This window comes from Gymnoscopelus braueri (genome assembly GCF_963280865.1).
Source record: "Gymnoscopelus braueri genome assembly, chromosome: 10".
In the NCBI taxonomy this organism is placed as follows: Eukaryota; Metazoa; Chordata; class Actinopteri; order Myctophiformes; family Myctophidae; genus Gymnoscopelus; species Gymnoscopelus braueri.
Genome location: NC_137611.1, coordinates 42,272,236 through 42,287,983, shown reverse-complemented (window position 1 = coordinate 42,287,983; position 15,748 = coordinate 42,272,236). Strand labels below are relative to the sequence as shown.

Below are 15,748 nucleotides of genomic sequence, written 5' to 3'. Positions count from 1 at the left end.
AATAATAATAATAATAATAATAATAATGATAATGATAATAAAATACCACTAATACTACTACTACTACTACTAATAATAATGAAAATAATAACAAATAATGGTAATAATAATAAAAGAATAATAATAATAATAATTGATATTATTATTATAGTTTCATGTATTTTAAATGAAAAAATAAAGAAGAAAAATGTGTTGTGTCATTTATGTCAAACGAATAGCCTAATATCTAATAATATCTATATTGTTTTGCCATGATGACATTTTCGTCTCTGCAACAAAGCTGCAGTGTGTTATTAACCAGAGCCATGTTTCCTGTCGGACCAAATTCCGCGACGCACCGCATTGACTTCCGGCTTCCGGGCCAACTCATTCATCTCTCAGATGAACAACAACATTTTCTCTACAAGTTTTAACTTTTAAAAACATACTTTTCTGTTCCATTAAAACATTAAAACAGCCAACATGGTTTTTCTTACAATGATCGCCCGTGTGGCGGACGGTCTGCCGCTGTGTGCGTCCATGCAAGAGGATGAACAGGTAGGAATATTCAATAAATAATGTTATTATGATACAGCTGACGTTTGAAATGATTTTATTTGTGTCCTCGATTTGTGCAGTGGTGGAAAGTAATTAAGTACATTTACTCAAGTACAATTTTGAGCTGTTTTTACTTTACTGGAGTATTTCCATTTTTCAGTACTTTTACTTCTACTCCACTACATCTCAATATTGTACTTTTTTACTCCACTACAATTATTTGAAAACTTTTACTTTGTAGATTTTGATTATTGTTACAAAACGTAGTTTGTTAGCTTGTAGGTCTACCAATTTCCAAAAAAAGAAAATAATACATCCTATACATTTGAAATGTGAAATGGGACATTCTGCATAATAAGAGAATAAGAATAAGAATAAGAGTACTTTCTACTTTTGTACTTTGAATATATTTTTTGATACCAATGCTTTTGTACCTTTACTTAAGAGAATTTTGAATTCTGGACTTTCACTTGTAACAGAGTAATTCTACATTGCAGTATTGATACTTTTACTTAAGTAAAACATGTCTTAGATAATATTCTATTGATAACTTTTTTGATTAATCAAATAATCGTCAGAGCACATTTTTATATACATACAAAATGTACTGTATATTAATGTATCAGTTAGCCACTTAAAGTGGCACTATGTAATTCTTTTTAATGAATAAAATTAAATTTTGTCCAATCTTTATGGTAGAGTATGTTAATACAATAGAACTTATACAATTGGGGTGGTTGTTGTATTTTGTCTCCCTGCTCTTCTTGAGACATAAAGGTCATCTCTCACCTAGACACAGGATCTGACACGAATTTTGACCTGATGGTCAAGATTCAATTTATCCCCTGAGCAAGCAGGCCGTCTCTATTAGTTCAATGGTAAAAATGTCAGCACTTGCGCAGGAAACCGGGTTCAAATCCGGGGTAGAAGAGGAAAGGGACTTAGTGCGGCTTTAAGTCCTATTTCATACTTTGCCGTGTTCTGCTATTTTCACTATATTTGTTTTAGGTTTTGTAAATGTTCACCTATGCCTTCCCCTAAATAGTCATCGATAATTAATAGATTAGTTTATTAAATTACTGATTATCGGTATTTTTTTATAATTGACTAAATCGATTAGTTTGATTAATTGTTGCACTTGCACCCCATGACTAATGATGCGTCTCTTCCACCTCCATGTTGTTTCAGTCAGGCAGAGACCTGCAGCATTACCAGACTCAAGCCAAACAGCTGTTCCGTAAACTCAATGAGCAGAGTCCCAGCCGCTGCACGCTGGAGGCTAGTGGACACATGGCCTTTCAGTAAGTCAACACTTGTCTACCACACAAACACACTCCCATGTCGTCGCTTTTGGGCAGAAACCTTGTATATTTCACTTTCTTTCTTTCTTTTTTTAATGTTTTGTTTCGTTTAGTTTTTTGAACATTTTTGAACATATTTTGAAATAATAATTTAAACATAGCAAATGTAAAACAAAATGGGATATTTACTTGTTTGGGAACCGCTGGTATACAGTGTGTTTATGCATTGTAATGCAGGGACCTGCAACAATGAAAATGAGATTCCAAATATCAATTGTTCAAGCTCCTGAGCCACGAAAAGGAGCCAAATGCTATCTACTGTAAACACAATTCTGTACATTGAAACTACAAGATACCAGGTAAACAATGAACCTAGACTCTTTCTAAATAACATGCTATCTAAATCACATTCTTAAGATGCTATCTAATCTAAAACACATTCTTAGTAGAGAAAAAACACATAAAAAAAACAAAAGACATGAGAACAAGTGACCCAAGATATATTTGCACCACGTGACATCGATTGATTCGCTTTGCCTATTTGTGCGTACTAGGGCGGGACGTGTCGTGACTGTAGTTAAAAGAATGGGGGGAAGTAAAGAGAAATAAACCTTTTATTAGGTAAAAAAAAGAGGTGAGTTTTGGGGGCGGTTGTGAAGTATGGGAGAGTGGAGGTTATCTTTGATGTGGGGAGGTAGTGTGTTCCACAGGGAGGGGGCAGCAACTGAAAAATACCCTGTCACCCCACGTTTGGTGATTGGTACTGGGGGTTGGCATTACGGCTTTGGCATTATTATTCTGTCGATTAATCGATAAATCTTGCGATTAATTGAATAATTGAGAAGCGTTGTTTTTTAATATAATGTTACTTTCTTTTTTTAAATATATCAACGAATTGATTAACCCATGGATTAAAGACTTATTTCAGTCATTTGGATTCCATGGAAGTCAGCATGTGTTCTATGGAAGCATGTCATGCACCGAAGATAGACTATCTGCAAGCTTACCACGCATCGCACGCATGTGTTGTAAGCTTGTAGATTGTCTATTTCGGGTTATTCGTGATTTTAAGCTTAAAGAGTATTTGAAGTGGCCAAACTGGTCAAACAAGTGGTTCAATCCTCCAGAAAATCCTAATGATCTCAGATATTTCATAAGAGCAAAGGTTAACCCTCTGGTGTCTGGCATTTTGTTTTAAATGACTATCCTTTTTTTGTCAGGGCTGCTGACTTTAGCATCAATCTGCAATTTCTTCAACTGGTTGGTTGTATGGCTACCAAAACATCATAATTCTACTGTGTGTGTGTGTGTGTGTGTGTGTGTGTGTGTGTGTGTGTGTGTGTGTGTGTGTGTGTGTGTGTGTGTGTGTGTGTGTGTGTGTGTGTGTGTGTGTGTGTGTGTGTGTGTGTTCCTTTCACGCTGTTTCACAAATTGCATATTAGGAAATGGCCTAACAAACATTTTTATCAGTCGTGAGATTTTATTTTGCTCTAATCCATGTTAACCACTTGAGCCCTATTTTATACTTCATTGCACAATGGTGTCCTGCAAAAAAAAAAAAAAAAAAAAGCCGCTCACACTGCTATCACACACCAGTGGTTTTTTATTTTTGTCTTTCTGTTTATTTTCAGTTATTTGATAGAAAATGGTGTGTGCTACCTGACCTTATGTGAAGCAACATTTCCTAAGAAGATGTCCTTTGGATACCTGGAGGAGCTTCAAACTGAGTTCCATGACCAGTATGGAAGGAGGGTGCCTACAGTATCACGTCCATACTCCTTCATTGAGTTTGGTAAGATATATTGTCCATTTTAATTGGGCTTAAAATAATAGGAAGCCGGGCGGGGAGGGTGTCTGTGCACGTAATCCTTACGGGCTGGGGCGGAAGGAGTAGGACGAAGGCTCCTCACTGGCCAGTGGGATATGACGGCAGTGTCAACACAGATATGTGTGTGGGGAGGAATCAATTGGCACAACGACTAAAATTGGGGAGAAGGTGGTAAAAAAAAAAAAAAAAAAAGGACAGACTGTAAATAGCACAGACTTTGAGCTAGTGTCACACATCATGTGTTCTAGATACGTACATCCAGAAGACAAAGAAGGCGTACATCGACAGCAGGGCCAGGAGGAACTTTGGCAGCATCAACACAGAGCTACAGGACGTCCAGAGAATCATGGTGGCCAACATGGAGGAGGTTCTGCAACGCGGGGAGGCTCTGTCTGGTAAGTGCGTCACATCATTACCGTATGTCCAAGACTGTCCTGTAAAGCAGTGGTCCTCAACCTTTTTAAGATCAAGGACCCCAGTTTGATATGCATCAGGCCCACAGACTCCCATTTGATACAATGTTTTATCTCTAGAACCCCAATTTACATTGTATGATCCTGAGTGTAAGTTGAACTCTCTGAGAGTTTACAAATGGAACCAAATGGATCTCCATCCCATAAGACTTCTGGTAAAACAAAGGATCGGTTCCATTAAGGGTCCATTTGTACTCTCCATGAGTTACAGACCAGTAAAGCTGCTTTCACATTAGTGGTGACAGCAGCGTCATGAAGCCACAAACTGACGGCTGACCAGTGGTGGAAAGTAACTAAGTACTGTACTTTACTTAAGTACTGTACTTAAGTAAAGGTAAAGGTTTTGAGGTATTTCTACTTTACTTGAGTATTTCCAATTTCCAATACTTTTACTTCTACTCCACTACATCTCAGAGGCAAATATTGTACTTTTACTCCACTACAATTATTTGAAAACCTTAGTTACGAGTTACTTTTCAGATATAAATTATGATATTATGAAACATACATTAACCACTTTAGCCGTGTTTTATACCTAGGCTATTTTCAAACATTTTAGTACTTTTACTTTTGGTACTTTAAGTACATTTTGTTACCAATGCTTTTTTACTTTTACTCAAGTAAATGTTGAATTCCGGACTTTTACTTGTAAGGGCGCGCTCTCACCAAAAGTTGGCTGGGCGCCGTTAAACGCAGGTTGTGCACGGCCACAGTTCTTTGCAGCCAGCGGATTAAAAAAAACGCTGTGACGCACCTGTCACTCACATTCAAGACCGTCCCCGTAGCCCGCACCGCCTGCTGCCTTGAGCACCATGGTGCTTCCTGAATCTTGGGACGGTCCGCCTTCAACTCACCCGATTGGACAGAGGGGGAAAATCAGCTCCTGCCTCCAGCAGGTTTCTGCTTCCAATGGACAAGTCGTGTAGAGCAGATAAACGCAAGGTCTGCGCGACAAGCGGAAAAATCCGCTCTTGCCTGAATCCAAGCATTGACAATGCATTGGCAGATTCTGCCCCAGAGGTAAAATAAAAGTGCGGTGAGAGCGCGCCCTAACGGAGTACTTCTACATTGCAGTATTGACACTTTTACTTAAGTAAAACATTTGAGTAGTTTTTCCACCACTGCGGCTGACACTTGTCACTGCATGACGGGTGTGACACGCTACAAAAAAGAAAGGTTGAGCTGGCTTCAACCTTTTTCAGCGCCCCAATGACGCAGTGAAGCGTCAATCAATGTATGTTTTTGTTTTGCAAACTTCACAAAAATAGGACACTTGATTGAGGTCTATGACAGATTGCAGATTGCCGTTACATTACATTTTCTGGACGTTTGCAAGTTACAGTTAGTGTGCAGGACAGTTTCATTCTTCAACATGTTACCTTTTTGTTCTACGCACCTTCCCTAGATGAATATTACCAGGATTGCAAAGGTGCATGGTGCATAGATCAACCAACATTTACATCAGACCAGGCCATGTCTCCTTTTAGACATCCTACATCAGAGAAATCCTTAAAGGACAACTTCAGCTTTTTTCAACCTATCTTCATATACAGTAATTGGTCCTCACTAATGCTCATGCACCAATGCTCCCTGTCTGTGTCTCAGAGGAGGGCTGTGGACAGTTCAGAAATCCGCCTACCAGCGACATCATTGATGGGGAATAAGACATTTTTTAAATCTTGTTAGAAAAAAAAGAAAAGAAACCTGCCTAATGATGACGTCACTGGTAGGCGGGTTTCTGAAGTGTCCACAGCCCTCCTATGAGATAGAAAGAGTAGAAAGAAATGATACCATTTTATCATCATTGGTCCTCATCATTGGTGAGCTTGAGATGGGTTGAAAATGGGTGAAGTCGTCCTTTAAATAAAATGACTGTCTCAGTAGTACTTTCCTTAGCATTAAGATAAACCATGGTAGATATTTGATATATTGCATTGCTATATTGTACATAGCAGATAATGTCCAACACTTGCCGTCATATGCTTGTACATTTCCCTCAGCCTTGGACACAAAAGCCAGCAACCTGACCAGCCTATCAAAGAAGTACCGCAGCGACGCCAAGTACCTCAACACGCGATCTACTTACGCCAAGGTGGCTGCCGGCGGCCTCTTCATCATCACACTCATCATCTACGTGCGTTTCTGGTGGCTCTGATGGACTTGGGGGAGAACTGTGAAGAGGGGGAAAAACCAAACGTTTAAACCTGTTCCTGCTAACTTTGTTACCCAGCAAGCCCACAGTTCCTAAATGGGTGCCTTTTTAAAGAGGGACATTAATGTAGTTCGTCTGTTATGAGTATCTATTAGGGATGCATGATATTGACATTTGAGCCGATATTCGATTAATTGCATGGTCAAATCAAACTTTCTGTAGGATTTGCCGTACATCTGTTATACAGTAATTGATTCTGGGTGCAGATGCAGATTCTAAAAATTTTTTTTTAAAAGATTTATTTGGTGTACTGATGCACATATTAGTTCAAAATACTTCAATGTAGTGTTTTTACATAACATTATTCCAACCCGTTGACAATTTTAAAAGCTTCCCCGTGAATCGGCAACATTAATCCCCACAAAAGGCTTTTTCAGCTTCACATTCAAACATAAATATTGTAAAATAGAATATTGGCTAAAACTGCTATATTATTTTGATATCGGTTCCATACTGTTATTTCATTTTGAAGGCCGATATCGATCAATTAATCGTGCATCCCTAATGAGTAGATTCCTTTTCCAGCAGCGAGTTACATAGTATATACTGAGCCACTGATCTATGACTGGATGTACTGTACCTGTATGTGAAAACAGACACTGCAACATGTCCATGTGCAGTTGTAATGGTAGCATAGTTCCATTTCTTAGAAAAGTGAGGGGTGAGGGTTTGAGAAATTCTCGTGTTTACACTGTGGTATAAGGGGTTCTTTCATAACTTTCCTAGTGAAGGGAAATCCATCTATCCATGTGCAATTGTCTTAAAAGTGTTCTTCTTACCCTATCGTGGCAAAATGTTTACAATTGTAAGACATTTGTTAATTACAAGATTATATATTACCTGCATTGATGTGTCTATTGTATCGACTTTTATGACACTGATACATAAACGACAGTGTTTTATACACACGGCTCTGCTACAGCTACAGTAGAATTGTGGCGGTAAAGGGCACACCTGTGAACATTTCTTAAAGGAGGAGTTCACCCAAAAAATGACTTATTTTCTATCAATTGCACACCCCATGAAGCCTTGAATTCATGGATTTATTTTTGTTTTTGTGGCATTCCTAAGCCAATAATTTGATTATAATAAATTTGTCCCCATTGATTCCGGTAGGACACACAAATGCATTTGTGTCTCCTACCGGAATCAATGGGGCTAAATTTATTATAATCAAATAATAAAGGAAGGAATGCGACAAAAACAAAAAAATATCCATGAATTCAAGGCTCCAGGGGGTGAGTAATCCATAGAAAAAAATGTATTTTGGGGGTGAACTACTCCTTTAAGCCTGATTTATACTTGGTTGCGTGCTGGTTTCGTGCTCAGTAAATAGCAGATCTACAGCTTGTATATGTGCTATTTATGGCATGCCAACACTAGCTTGCAACAAAGTATAAATCCGGCTTTAGTGTCAAGGTTTTGCATTTTCCTCTATGCTCTGTGAACACCTCTGGTGTGAAATGCAAGAAGACACTTGCCCCAGGAACGTGTGTCCCACCCGTGTACAGGCATTGTGAGCGGATCAACAAAGGCGACTGAACACCCTGGGAAATCCCACGAGGGTACAGCCGGATGCTGATGCCTAGATTGTTTACTTTCATTTAAAGAACATAATGGCTTGTGGATAAGAGCTCAGGCATCCTACAAGGAGTTGACAGATCATCTAGGGTTCCCACCCATTTCAAGAAATAGTTTTCTAGGACATTTTATGCAAACCACACTTGTCGTAACTCATTCCTCTCTCATAGCCCGACACCACTGTTGGCTGTCTCTTCAACAGTGGCATGTTATTCTGTTAACGTTAAATAAAATCATACACTGCAAAGCAAATTCCCATTAGGAAACTTAACATTGATAGATTAAAAGTACTCAACCACAGTCTTTTCATCAGATGAATGGCTTGACACTTTGAGTTAATTGGGTAAAACCATAACCATTATAATAAAGTAAAAGTACAAAAGCAGTACCGCAACTTATAGCCATAATGCTGAGTGAGTTTTAATTAAAATAAATAATTAACAAACTGTTTAGATTTTCTTCTTCCTATATACAAGAACAACTTAAGTCAAAATGTCAGTATGTTTATTAAAACTCACTTTGCGTCGTGGCTTTGAGTTGTGACTGCTTTGTTCTTTTTAACTTTGATCTTTTCACTGTGGTCGGCACCTCTGCAATGCTGGTGTTCGCTCATTCCTTCGTTTAAAAGTTTGTGTAAAACAACTTTCAATGAGAAAGGTTACTAAGAAGATACTTGATGGTGTACATGTATTGATTTAAACAAATTCCTTGAAAACCAATGTACAGTAATCACATCTCAGTGGAATCACTTCTATGAAAAAATCATTCTGTAGTCAGAATGGTCATTCATGCCCTTTTAAAAGCATGCAACTGGCTAAATATGATTCTGCCATGTAGCTTTCACCAGATAGGCAAAAATGAAAACAGCATCTTCAATCAAGAGTGGCATTGTCTATTCCCTGGCGCTGCACACATCAGATTCTTTATTAAACCACTCTCACCGGTACACCGATCAAAAAACATCTGAAATGAGACAGAACCCAAACATTCACTCATGCTTTCCTTTCCACAACACCTTTTCAATGATGCTGGTCCCAGACTAGTTTCGTTTGGCATCAAAACACAGGTGGCTTTTAACCCATTAAAACCAGGAAAGCATCTGTCATTTTAGATTTTAGCGTTGGCTATTCAAAAATAGTGCTGCACTGCGAGCTTGTACATTTGCTATTGTTTTACTTTTTTGAAAAATGTTGAATAATTTATAAACACAAATCTTCTCTTCTGGGGGGCCCTGCCTGGCACAAAACATTTTCAGTTGGGGGTCCGCGGCCAAATACATATCATTTTGGGGGTCCTTGGCACGAAAAAGTGTGAGAACTACTGATTTAGAAGGCATTTGTGGAATCGGCCTCATGTCTTAATGAGTCTGGAAACGTGGTCGCTGTTCAGTCACTGAGTGCAGGCTGTGGTTGTGATTGCTTGTTAAGGCAGCGTTAAATCCTACTGATGTGTTTCTTCCAAGGTACTATGAACAAGAGTTTATACATTTTAATATTACAAAATATATGTTCAGTCTAAATAGGGGCTGTACAGTCCTTTGTCCACGTGGAATTTCAAATAGTAGTTGCAGAAGTTGGAGAGTGCAGTTCTCTGTAAATTCCTCCGCTGAATTTTTTTTTCTTCCAGTTGACAGAGTTCAAAACCTGCGATGCTCTGGTCCACTTCTTCAACATTAAAACCACCTCTTCCCCTAAACTTATGTCCTCCTCCTCAGGGGTGATGAAGGGAACATACCACGATGACAGAACTACACCACCAGGTCAAAGTCATCCCTCTGTAAAGAAAAAACATACAGCTTTTGAAGTCACTAATATTAACCATACAGCTTTCTAGATTTTGAAAATGTGGACACGGGCACCACCTTTAACCGTAAAATAATACAGATTCATTTAACCACTTTCAACCTGGCGTTGTGAGCTTGTAATCTTCTATTTTTCTTCAAGTAAGTCTTCTACGTTTTTGAACAGGGCTTAAATGGTTAACAAGATGTCAAATACTTTCAAACAATTCTACAAAACTGTTCCCCTAACCCTAACTGTAGAATGAAACATCACCACCTCCAGAAATACTGATATCCTTGATAAAGATTCAGAAAAGGAACTATAGGTAAAGTAAATAAAATCTATTGCGCACATATTTATCTGAGAGTCAGAGCCCTTAACAATGAGAGCTATGGAGCAGATGATTAATATCATGCACTGGGGTAATTTGGCCGTGACAATTGTAATCCCACACTCACTGTGAGAAAGATTCTGATGAAAGCCAAAAGGAATCCATTTAGCACAGTTTAAGAATTACAGTGGTTGCATCTTGGGGTCTCTACATATTTCCCAATCAACCACTGCAAAGCCCCTCGATAGCCACAGATCATTTGGAAGGGTAGCACACAAAATGCCCTTACTGAGAGTGGCAGTAAACTGGAGGTTTGCCAGTTATCAATGGTTTTATTACTGGAACGGAGTGGTTTGGTCAAATAGGACCAACATTTAACAGATTCTGTTGAGTATAATGGTTGCATTTAGTTTGTATTTCTTTAACCACTTAAGCCCTATTTTCTACCTTATCTTACGATGATGTTATGCAAGAAAATAGAATGTATTCTGAACACTTTAACCAATAATGACATGCCCAATACGTATAGGGACACCAGGTTTAAGGTAGTTAATAAACGTGACTGATTAGCTGGTTCCTAACTTTTGGCTGCATACTCAAAGTACATTATTATTTAGGTTTGATTGATGAGATGTGATTTGGATAAATATGCGGCTACTATAAAATTTAAACAGATTTCTGTTCTCGGTCCTCCCCTGCATACAAATGCTACTTACCTCTTCATTGTAATTCATGACATGCTGTTTGATCTTGGAGGAGTCCACCCACGTAACAAAGTCTTCCATATTTCTGAGAAAGAATTACAAACCAATATGTTGGGTCTAGATTCAACAAGCTCAAAGGGTTCTAAAATGCTGCAATTTTTGATTAATCGAGAAGCGCACATGTTATATAAAATAGTTTTATCATATCAAAGAATATATTAACCACCAGTGTTATTTGACTTTGTAGCGCAACTTTATCGTGCAAAAATAGTGCAAATAGCAGATCTACAAGCTCACACAACACTTGCCATTAAGACCCAGGTCTTAATGGCTTAAATTAAATGGAGTTCGATTAACTGTTGCACCTCTAACAGTAGTAGCACCAACCTTGTGACTAGGAACGCCGGGTCTGTAACAATCTCTGGCCCCACACGCACATCTGAGATGGAGTCAAGGACACTTCTACCAAAACAATTCCCCCTCAAACACAGACAATAACTAACATGATGAAGTAATTATAGCTTCAAGGCATAGATGCATTCCAGAAAAAAAACATTAACAATAACTAATGTGACTGTACCATGGATTAAAGCAAAATTAAATCTCAACGACTAAACTTTTTTGTCAGGACAAGTTGTAATCTGCGATTTGTGAAACAGCATAAAAGGAGTCTCCCCCCCACACACACACTAGAGCGCTGTTTCCTAAACAATTAGCACAATAAGTAAAATGATATTTTAGTAATATTGTTCCTGCTGCTCTACATACTGCTAACCAGGTGAAGTAATCACCGATTGAGGCTTTAACCTTTGCTTTTATGAAATATTTGAGACATTAGGGTTTTATGACAGACACTTCTGAACATAATTGCTAGGTTGACTACATCAAATGCTCTAATCTTAAAATAACCGAAAATAGCCGATCTACGAGCTCTCAATGAGCTCGTAGATCGGCTATTTTCGCCGCACAACATGCATCCATAGAAGACATGCTGACTTTTATAGAATCCAAATGAGTGGAATCAGTCGTCGCGACTGGGAACTTGAATCCATGCTGTGGTGAAGGATACGTCCCTGTTCGATGAAGGTAATGGCTGTCTTCAGGTTCTGAGCCATACGCAGAGTCAACATGATGACTGGCAGCCGTCGCCTGAGGGTCACATGGTTTGAGACACAAAGATGGAGAAGAGGGTTATGGAGGCGATGAGAACGGGGCTGTCCTTGAATTAAGACATTCTTCATTTGTCGACTAATGGATTCGTTTATTTAACCCATTAAGACCTGAGGCCGATTCTAAAAATGTTTTCTAAATCCTTTTTTATTTTACATAAACAATATTAAAATATATATAAATATATATATATATATATATATATATATATATATATATATATATATATATATATATTAAAATATCTCAAAATATGATGTTCCAGAGATCCCCAGTAGCAAAGATTTGAGTTACAAATGTTCGCTTAAAAAAAAAAAAAAAAATATATATATATATATATATATATATATATATATATATATATATATATATATATATATATATATAAGATTTGCACAAAATGTTTTTTCAAAAATAGCAGATATACAAGCTCATAGCGCGGCACCGAGTGCCGCGCTATGAGCTTGTATATCTGCTATTTTTGAAAAAACATTTTGTGTATATCTGCTATTTTTGAATAGCCCAAAGAAATCTTAAAATGACACACAGCTGCGTTCACGGTCTTAATGGGTTATCCGACAGATCTGTTCATTTGTGTTTGCTGCATACAGTACACTCGTGCAGAGACCAAGCTTTTCAGGTTGGTGAGGTTGAGAACTGAACATTCGATTGCACAATGGCTACCGGCTATTGGCCTACAGACTGGTAGAATTAAAGGGTTATATCTAGAATTTGCAAGACATGTGTTAATTTTTCAAGAAAAAAAAATCAGCATGGAAAACATTAATAAAAAAAGACAAATCAACTAACAAAATCTTAGTTGACTTAAAACCAAGCTGACCGATTACATGATTATTGGACTGTGAGGGGACAGCCCTATATGACGGCTAGTGGAATCAGTGCATGAGGTCACTGATAAATTAAGATTAATCTTGGTACATACAGCTGTACTCCTCTTCATTTTGCTCTGGGAAGTTGTATTGAAGTATAAGTCCCGTTTATGACACACAACAACTAGACAGGAAGAGATCTTTTTTTTACCTGCAGAATGAGGAAGCTGTGACTTTCTCTGTGAGAGACAGGTTCTGTTTGGTGGGGATCAGACCCATACAGTACCTGGAAGAGAAAACAATAATGTTGGTTTTAATCTCAGCAATATTTCATATACAACAAAGCAACACTAATTAGTAATTAATTATCCTTTTGGTTACGTTTTTGACTAATAAAGTATTCAATCAATTAATCAAGTAATGAGCTATTTTATTAGTATAACGTTAGAATTGTCATAATATAACTGATGTACAAAACAAAAAAAGCGACAAAAAACGTTGATGACATTTTATGTCGAGAACATAACAAGCACCATTTAAAAGCTTGCTTTCTTTATTTTAGCAGGTGTGCCGTTTCTACTTTAATTCAGACTGCAAAAGAGGAGGATATTCCTTTGTATGGTTATGCTTAATTTATACAATTACAATTTACAAACTTTACGCGTTTCGCAGACGCTCTTATGCAGAGTGACTTACAAGTACGAGACTGGAATAAGGTTCATGGTTAGTTAGGACATCGCGTCTGCCACTCAGAGCCAGACAATCAAGGATGCAAACACTCACAGTTTCTCCAGGAGCTGAGAGGTGCTCTGAGCTCTGAAACCATCTCTATCTCTCTCATCCAGGTCACGGATCTTCTGGGCGAGGTCTCTGATGTTACGACTCAGTTTATTGTACCTGAAGCCGTGGACAGAGAGAACAAGACATCAACAAATGTTACTGCCACGGCCCACTGTCAACATCATTCTCTATACTGCATTTTACTAGTTTCCTACAATAATGTCAACATTACCAAACACTTAATTGGTATTCACTTTAAAACACTTCTGGGGTCATTTTGACATACTCTGGCTTTTGTGTGCACCCCAGACAGTTAAGTTGCTTGTTTCAATATTGAGATTATATTCATTGGATCAAACATGCCCCCCCTCCTATTTAAACCTAACTTATTTAAAAACACACGTCTCTGCTTCTAGTGACTGATATTGTCCTTCTAATCAGGCCCACCCAGTTGTAACATTATAGTGATGATGAACACATTAATGTATTACCAATTCATGCTATTGCTTTTACGTTTGGAACTCACTGTAATGCACTTTTACTCAAATTATTTTTTTGAATGCAGGATTTTGACTGACTGACAAAACAGACAGACACACACACGGACAGACAGAGAATGAGTGTCCAGACAGACAGACAGACAGACAGACAGAGAGAATGAGTGTCCAGACAGACAGACAGACAGACAGACAGACAGACAGACAGACAGACAGACAAGAGAATGAGTGTCCAGACAGACAGACAGACAGACAGACAGACAAGAGAATGAGTGTCCAGACAGACAGACAGACCGACAGACAGACAGAATGAGTGTCCAGACAGACAGACAGACAGACAGACAGACAGACAGACAGAATGAGTGTCCAGACAGACAGACAGACAGACAGACAGACAGACAGACAAGAGAATGAGTGTCCAGACAGACAGACAGACAGACAGACAGACAGACAGACAGACAGACAGACAGACAGACAGACAAGAGAATGAGTGTCCAGACAGACAGACAGACAGACAGACAGACAGACAGACAGACAGACAGACAAGAGAATGAGTGTCCAGACAGACAGACAGACAGACAGACAGACAGGAGAATGAGTGTCCAGACAGACAGACAGACAGACAGACAGACAGACAGGAGAATGAGTGTCCAGACAGACAGACAGACAGACAGACAGACAGACAGACAGGAGAATGAGTGTCCAGACAGACAGACAGACAGACAGACAGACAGACAGACAGACAGTTTAGGCATTTAACAGACGCTCTTAATCCAGAGCGATTTAAAGTAAACAAGGACACAAGATAATACATCATACTACATCAAATGCATAGACATAGTAATCTAATGATAAAGTATAATACATAAGTAAACCAATAATCTAATAATAACTAAGGAGGGTTTCTCTTACTTGGTGTAGTCCTCTCTCTTCTCGATGTGATACCTCCTCAACACTTTGACCTCGTGCAGGTTGTTGTCTACCTCCCAGTTGATGAAGTCCACCTTTTTCAGGAGCTTCTGCTCGTGGAATTTCAATTTGCGAACCATTTTCACTCACTCGAATGACTGTAAAGTAATACAGTGATTGTAAACGTATGTATGTACTCCTCTCATGCGTGTTGTCTCGTCCTACAGGAAGAAACACCGGAAGCACGTGTGTGTTTCTTCCTGACATTCTTCCACACTCGGGCCCACAGCGCCCCCTACCGCCACGCCGCGGTAAATACAGGACAAACTGACATGTTTAACTCTCAAGCTGTATTGCCATGTCGGCTTATTATAAGCGACTGTGGTTTGTTTTTCTGTGAAGTTGCTTGTAAATATTGGTAGTTGCGTTTCGTGGGCTTGTTTCTAAATTCTACTTTCTTATTTAGGCTTGCTTCCAAAATATATATATTTAAACCAGCTGGTGCATGGTTCTCAAACATTTTCATAAATGTTTTGTGCCCAGCAGGAGAGCATTCGTGTTGTTAGAAGGTTTCGAAAATATTCCAAATATTCCACGTTTTATTTCAAGAGTGTGAAAATAGCGTGTGAGTGTGAAAATAGCAGATCTACAAGCTCACAACGCGTCGCATCGCTTGATGTACTACTATAGGTTTAAAGTGCTCATGTTGGTCTTGTTTTCCTAGACCTGGTTACGTATTTCTCTCACACAATCTGGCAACTATACTCTCGAAGGGTTCCAAACTTTTCAGCTCGAGACCCAGATACATGGTGTC

General features: G+C 38.5%; 2 protein-coding genes across 3 annotated transcripts in view; one reads left to right on the top strand and one right to left on the bottom strand.

Moving 5' to 3' along the window:
• imp3 (IMP U3 small nucleolar ribonucleoprotein 3) overlaps positions 1–15,165 on the bottom strand; it is a 109,480-nt gene extending 94,315 nt beyond the window's left edge. Inside the window, exons 1-7 of one of the 2 annotated variants that reach the window (XR_013933904.1) lie at positions 14,938–15,165; positions 13,532–13,645; positions 12,960–13,034; positions 11,818–11,897; positions 11,136–11,187; positions 10,761–10,833; positions 9,168–9,706 (exon numbers count right to left, since the gene is read on the bottom strand). Coding sequence is in view for 1 of the 2 variants with exons in the window: in XM_080440237.1 (XP_080296363.1) it covers positions 9,680–9,706; positions 10,761–10,833; positions 11,136–11,187; positions 11,818–11,897; positions 12,960–13,034; positions 13,532–13,645; positions 14,938–15,074 (558 nt within the window). In the remaining variant the exon portion in view is untranslated. Of the gene's footprint in view, positions 1–8,820; positions 9,707–10,760; positions 10,834–11,135; positions 11,188–11,817; positions 11,898–12,959; positions 13,035–13,531; positions 13,646–14,937 lie in introns of those variants that run through there. The other variant, XM_080440237.1, reaches the window with a different exon arrangement.
• sec22ba (SEC22 homolog B, vesicle trafficking protein a) lies at positions 357–7,189 on the top strand. The gene is made up of 5 exons (XM_080440236.1): positions 357–537; positions 1,726–1,838; positions 3,470–3,630; positions 3,915–4,061; positions 6,140–7,189. Exons 1-5 carry the CDS (start codon positions 463–465, stop codon positions 6,292–6,294), a joined length of 651 nt encoding a protein of 216 aa, XP_080296362.1. The 5' UTR covers positions 357–462; the 3' UTR covers positions 6,295–7,189.
• Positions 15,166–15,748: the final 583 nt, after the last annotated feature.

Coding starts and splice junctions, on each gene's coding strand:
- sec22ba (XM_080440236.1), top strand. CDS start 463: ATGGTTTTTCTTACAATGATCGCCCGTGTGGCGGACGGTCTGCCGCTG. Junction 538..1,725: donor CCATGCAAGAGGATGAACAG/GTAGGAATATTC, acceptor ATGTTGTTTCAG/TCAGGCAGAGACCTGCAGCA. Junction 1,839..3,469: donor AGTGGACACATGGCCTTTCA/GTAAGTCAACAC, acceptor GTTTATTTTCAG/TTATTTGATAGAAAATGGTG.